This window comes from Chlorella variabilis (genome assembly GCF_000147415.1).
Source record: "Chlorella variabilis unplaced genomic scaffold CHLNCscaffold_18, whole genome shotgun sequence".
Classification (NCBI taxonomy): Eukaryota; Viridiplantae; Chlorophyta; class Trebouxiophyceae; order Chlorellales; family Chlorellaceae; genus Chlorella; species Chlorella variabilis.
This window is the reverse complement of record NW_005435070.1, coordinates 1,046,505-1,052,900: the sequence shown is the minus strand read 5'-3', so window position 1 is coordinate 1,052,900 and position 6,396 is coordinate 1,046,505. Positions and strand designations below refer to the sequence as shown.

Below are 6,396 nucleotides of genomic sequence, written 5' to 3'. Positions count from 1 at the left end.
TGGAGGGTGCGCCGCCTGCTGGGCTGCCCAGCTGCTGCGACCTGCAGCCACACCCCCAGCGTTGGGGCTTCCCGCCGATAGTGCACGGGCCAAGCGATGGGGGCCAACTGCACGGCGTGCCTGGGGCAGGGTCGGTTAACCCTACCGCCCACATGTCCGACCATCCACCCTGCCCCTGCCTCCCCACGCCGCACCACCCCCCCTGCCCCGCCCGCAGGCAGCTACCAGCCCATCGCCGTGCGCTACTCTGGCGAGCGGTGCTGCGTGTGCGACACCGAGGCAGACTACGACTTCGACCAGCTGGTGGGCTGCGACCTGTGCGGCATCACCGTGCACCAGGTGGGCGCCTGCTGGGTGTGCGGGTGGATGTGCGGGTGGGTGCGTTCTTTGTGAACGGGGGCGCATGGAAACTCAGTGGTGTGTGAGACAGAGAGAGAGCGTGCATGTGGTTGTGTGTGCTGGCGGGTTGGGGTTGGGGGTGAAGGATGCTCGAGTCGTCGGGATGCACATGCAGTGGAAGGCGGTTTCTTGCCGCCCGGCGCGCTGCCCTGTCCCCATGACTCACCCCAGTCCCGCACCGCGCTGTACCGCAGAGCTGCTACGGCATCATGGAGCTGCCGGGCCCAGACCAGATGTGGCTGTGCCGCGCCTGCGAGCTGCGGGAGGACGGCAAGCCGGCGCCGCAGGTGTGGGCTGGCGCCGGCCCGGCGGGGGCCTGCCCCGCCGCCACCTGCCAGCCTCGGCTCCAAGCCGCCCCGGCTGCCTGCCGCGTGTCGCCCCACGCGCTTGTGTGTGCTCTTCACGCGGGCCGGACCGACCTCTCTGGCCCACCTCCTCCCTTGCAGTGCTGCGTGTGCCCCGTGGTGGGCGGCGCGCTCAAGCCCACCAGCACCCGCGGCCTGTGGTGCCACTCGGCCTGCCTGCAGTGGATCCCAGAGGTGCGCCGTCGCGGCGCCCGCGCAGGCCGTCGCGTGTGCCCGCCCGCCTCCCGGCCACGCACGTCAACACCTTCAACCCTCTCCCTTCGTCACCGCACTCCCTCCCTGCCTGCCTGCCTCGCTCCCTCCCTCTGCCGCAGCTGAGCGTGTCTGATGTGCTGGCCCAGGAGCCGATTGAGGGGGTGCGCTCCATCCCCAAGGAGCGCTGGGACCTGCTGTGCTGCGTGTGCAAGCAGCGCATGGGCGCCAAGATACAGTGCGAGGCGTGCTTCGCGGCCTACCACCCGCTCTGCGCCCGCGTGGCAGGTGCGCGCCCGGGGCTGCGGCGGGCTGGCTGGCTGCAACCTCGCAGGCGCTTTGCAGCCCCAGGCCCTTGTTGGCACCCTGCCCCGCACCTCCACCCTCCCTCGTGCCCACATGTGTCGTCTTTCCTCCCATCCCCCAGGCTTCCAAATGGAGATCCGGGACGGCCCCGACGGTCCCGACGGTCCTGTGCAGTACGTGTCGTACTGCGGCCGCCACTGCAAGCCGCAGCCCCAGCTGTCGGGCGCGCGGCTTGTGAGCGAGATGGAGGAGGCCGGGGAGCTTCCCGAGCAGCTGGCGCCCAGCACCCTAGACAATGCACAACCCTACCAGCTGCCCGCCAAGGTGCGGCTGCAGGGAGGCTGGCTGCACCCAGGCGGCGGCTCGGCGGCGGGTAGCAGGCAGCGCCAGCCAGCCAGCCGGGCGGCCATGGCAGCGCGGTCGGTACAGTGTTGTGTTCCTGGTGTGCGCTGGCGCTGGTAGTTGTCGGCGAGAGCGAGGCGTCGCATGTGGGCGCCTCCTCTGCAGCCTCCGCAGGTGCTCTTTTCTCAGCTGCGTTCCCGCTGGTTGTTTGCAGGCCCCGCTGCCGGTGTGCCCCGCGGGCGCGGCGCGGGCCATGCCCATTGAGCGATGGCAGCGCCAGCAGCACGGCACCGGCACCGGCGCCAGCAGCGTGGCAGCCTACTGGATCCCGGGCCCTCCCCAGGTCGCAGATCTGCCCCGCAAGCGCCAGAAGGCGGCGGGCAGACTGGGCGTCCCGCTGCCGGCGGCGCAGGCGCTGGGTCAGGACAGCGGGCTGGGTGGGGAGGGAGGGGAGGAGGAGGAGGCGGGGACGCCGGCAAGCACCGGTGGGGCCGCCAAGCCTTGGTCGCTCGGCGGCCGGCGAAGCGGCGGGCGGGGCGGGCGGGGCCGCGGCGGGCGCGGGCGCTGGGGAGGGCGCGGAACCGCCGGGGTTGGCGCCGCCGATGACTGGGAGGCTCTTCCCGAGCACGTGAGCCGGCGGGCCCTGCCTGCCTCACCTCACTTTCTTCTTCTTCGTTGGCTCCGGCCTGTCTGGCTCCTGTGACCTGCCTGCCGCCCTGCCTGCCTGCCTGCCAGGGAAGCATCGCTTTTGGCCTTTTTGTCCCCCATTTACCTCACCCTACCGCTATTACATGTGCAGGTGGAGATGCTGCCGCTGCCAGAGGGCGTGCCTGAGGAGGTGCCTGTGGTGTGCAACGGGCACAAGGCGCGCCTCATCCTGCGCACCCAGGCAAGTCCCAATCTGTCTGCTGCTGGGCCAGCTGAGACGCTGCCATGCCAGCACCTCCTCCACACACGCGCCTGCTGGGCGCGGCATCCAAGCCGGTCGCCCCATCCCTGCCTCCCTGCTGCGTGCAGCGTGTGGTGTATGGCGGCCACGAGATGCCGGCGAGCAGGTGGGCAGGCGGGGAGGGCAGCAGGCACATGCTCCGGCTGTGTAGCCACAGCACTTGTCCGCTGTATTTCCATATCCATATTCCACCCTCTCACTGGCTGGCATTCCGTCCCGCTTTCACTGCAGGTTTGAGACACTGGCAGGTGGGCAAGCAACACAGCGCCGCACGCAGATGCGGCTGCCTCGCCGGCGCCTGCTACCGCCGCCCCGCGCTTGGGGCCGAGGCCGAGCGTTTGCGTGTCCTGCTGCCGCGCGCAGGGAAGGACTCGGCCAAGAGGTGGAAGACCAGCCTCTACTATCTGGACCGCCAGGGCCAGCAGGGCCAGGTGTGTGCTCCGCCTGGGCACCCCCTGCAGAGCCATGTGGGCACCCGGCCTGGTCACCTTGTGTGGCCGGCTGCTGCCCCGTGCATCCCTTCCCCTGGCCCCGAGCTCATGCCTGGGCCCGCCCGCCTGTCCCCCTGCCCCCTGCCGCCGCCTGTGGCTGCCGCCGTGCCTGCAGATGATGCAGGACTGGCTGGTGGACCGGGAGCTGGACCGGAAGGCTCTGGAGGGGCTGGCGCGCAATGCGGCACAGCTGAAGGCCTGGGAGGACTACACCCGCCACCAAGGTCGGTGGATGGGCGTGGTGGGCTGGGGAGCTGGGCAGCTTGGGACGGGGTGGGGTGGGGTGGGGGCACCGCGCCCGCTGGGCAGCGCCTGGTGGGACACGCCGCCTGTGTTGGGGATAGCAGGGCAGGGGCGGCGCAGGTTGGGGGAGCTGCAGCTGGCCGTGCCTCGCCCTGCCGCGGTGCAAAGGCTCAGCCGTGTTCTCCCGCGCGCTCCCCTGCCCTGCCCTGCCCCGCTCGCTGCAGTGGAAAGCGTGCTGCAGGGCCTGCTGGAGGCGGTGGAGGGTGGCGAGGGCGGCGCCGCCGCTCCCACCGCTGCGCAGTCGCCAGCCAGCGGGCGCAGCAGGGGCAGCGGAGCCGAGGAGGAGGATGCCGTCACCGGCACGGGCGACGAGCGGCGGCAGCAGGCCGGCGGCGGGGAGGGCGGCGACGAGGAGCGGAGCGGCAGCGGGGAGGAGGCGACGCGGCCGCGCCAGCCCGCCAACGGCAAGCTGCAGCAGCAGGTGGCTCAGAAGCTGAGGCTCCTGCAGGTGCTGGTGAAGGAAGAGGAGGCGCCCGCCAGCCCCATGCCCAACGGACACGCACCCGAGTGCCTGCCCGGCGCAGCAGCCAACGGCCACGCCTCAGAGCGCGGCGGCGGCAGCAGCAGCGGCGGGGCCAGCGACCGCGACACGCCCGCCGCCGAGGCGCCGCCCAGTAGCGGCCAGGGGCAGGGTGGGGAGGAGGAGGCTGAGTATGGGCGCTCAGTGTCTCCAGATGCCATGGGCGGGTCAGAGGGAGAGCGGCAGGGGAAGGAGCGGCAGGAGCCTCAGGGGCAGGAGCAGCCAGGACAGGAGGGACGGCAGCAGGAGCCGCAGCAGGAGCCGCAGCAGGGGGGCGAGGGCAGGGAGCCCCAGCACCAGTGGGAGCAGCAGCAGCAGCCCCAGGTGCCGCAGCCGCCGGCAGAGGGCGGCCCGCCGGCAGAGCAGGATGCCGGCAGAGCGGGGGGTGCTTCCGGCGGGCCTGCCAATGGCCTGCTGGGCCGCAAGCGGTCGTATGAAGAAGCCCTGGGCGGCGGCAGCGGCGGCCCCAGGCCCGGCGAGGCCGGCGCCGAGGCCGGCGCGGCAGCGGCTTCCTCGCAGCAACCTTCTGAGGGCGGCTCCCCACGCCCGGCCGATGCCTCTGCCAGCGAGGGCGTGGAGGGCGGCTGGCAGCGGGGCCCCAAGGATGCTGGGGAGCAGGAGCAGGGCCAGGCCTCCCAGGCCGCCGCCGGCGAGGCTGGCGCGGCTGCTGCCGGCGGCGCCGCTGATGGGGAGGGGCAGCCGATGGTCGTGGATGTGATCTGCGGCCGCATGCCGGCCCGGTTTGATGCGCGGTGCATGCTGGTGACGCTGCAGAGCGGGCAGATGGTGTCGCCCATAGGTGCGCCCCGCCTGCGCGGCTGCCTCCTCCGTCGCTGCCCCTGCCCCTCCCTTTTTGCCTGAGCCCCCGAGTTTTGGCCCTGCCCGTGCTGCTGCCCATCATTGTTCCCATACGTCGTGCTTCCTTCCCAGCCCGCCACGACGCCCAACTCCCTGCCGCCGCTGCGTGTCCCCACCCTGGTACCGCCGCTGCCCAGCCTCCCAGCCCCCTCCTCGCCTTGGTAATACTTCTGCCCATACTTTTGCCCAGGCCTCGCCCTGACCTGCCCTTCCCCGCAGAGTACGAGCGCATGTCTGGGCGCAGCGCCAGCAAGAAGTGGAAGTGGAGCATACGGGTGGATGCAGGGGGCGGGCAGCCGGGGATGACGCTTGAGGTGCGCCGCGCCTGTTTCCTTCCTTCCTTTCTTCCTTTCTTCTCCGGCTGGAGGGAAGGTTGGGGGAGGAGGCAGGGGGGGAGTGAGGGGCGCAAGGCGCAACGGGAAGGGGAGGGGGCTGCATAAGTGTGGTGCCAGCCTTGGGCTCGGCGCCAGCTCAGCTCGTGCCAGCTCAGATGATGGTACCGTCAGGGATGTTGGAGTCCTTGATCACCACCACCACGCCGTCGCGGATTACCCACCCCTGCTCCTCAGTCTTGAACGACTCCTGCGGGCAGCGCCAGCGGGGCGGCGCAGGGCGGGGGGCGCGGGTCAGCACGGCGCCGGGTGCAGAGAGCGGGTGCAGGGTGCAGGTGCAGGGTGCAGGTGCAGGGAAAAGGGGCCTGCCGCGTTCAGGGGAGGGATGGGGGCGGCAAAGGGGTGCGGGAGGGGAGGCGGAGATGACGTCCGCTGCTGCGGTGCTTGCCTGCCCACCTGCGTGCCGCCGCCGCCTCCCATTTTGCCCCTCCATGCAGGATTGGCTGATGGAACGTGGGCTGGAGGGGGCGGTGGCGCCTCGCTCCAGCAAAGGCACGCAGGAGGCGCTCCGGAGGCACGGGGAGGCGCGCCCCGCCGTGCCTGCTGGCTCCGACGGCGCTCCGCCACCACAGGCGTTGGAGGGCGCAGGGACGCAGCCGGCGCACCGCTCTGGCCATCCGCCCGAGCAGCAGGCGCGGGCCGGCAGCCACGGCGCGGAGCAGGAGTGCGGCGCAGGCGCAGGCGCAGGCGCAGGTGCCGGCAATGTGTCGGGTCCCCAGCAGGCAACAGCCGGCGCCGGCCTGGCGGCAGCCTCGGCGGCGCCTGGCGGCGCAGAGCTGGGCGCCGCGGCCATCCAGGCCAGGCTGGTCAAGCTGGAGCAGCGGCCGGCGTACAACCTGCGCGGCAGCGGCGGCGCGCCCGGCGGCGCGCCTCGCTTCCGCGACGGCAAGCGCGCCTTCCTGCGGGCGCTGCCGCAGCTGGCGACGGCGGGGCCCACGCCTCACGAGGTGTGCTGGCAGGAGGGCCCCCGAGGGACCAGGCCCCAGCAGGCCGCCCACCCGCTCTGGGCCGCGCCGTGCTGTGCCCCCTCCACTCCCCACCCTGCCTTCCCCCTCACCTCACCTCACCTCACCTCATGTCACCTCCCCTCCACTCCCCTCCACTCCCCTCCACTCCCCTCCACTCCCCTCCACTCGCCCAATGCAGCTGTGCGAGGTGCCGCTGTCCCGCTGCTGGACGCCCGAAGACTGGGCCGCCCACCGGCTGCGCCAGGCAGCACGCGCCGCGGCGCGCGCGGCAGACGGCACACGCCGCCCGGCGCGCGGCGCCGACCTGCCCT

At 72.4% G+C, this 6,396-nt stretch overlaps 1 protein-coding gene across 1 annotated transcript; it reads left to right on the top strand.

The window, feature by feature from the left end:
• Nucleotides 1-222: 222 nt before the first annotated feature.
• On the top strand, nucleotides 223-1,246 carry CHLNCDRAFT_13462 (hypothetical protein; the record flags this gene model as incomplete). The annotated part of the gene is made up of 4 exons (XM_005845441.1): nucleotides 223-339; nucleotides 594-686; nucleotides 846-938; nucleotides 1,079-1,246. Coding segments are annotated over 4 exons (471 nt in total), but the record flags the coding sequence as incomplete, so codon positions are not given.
• Nucleotides 1,247-6,396: the final 5,150 nt, after the last annotated feature.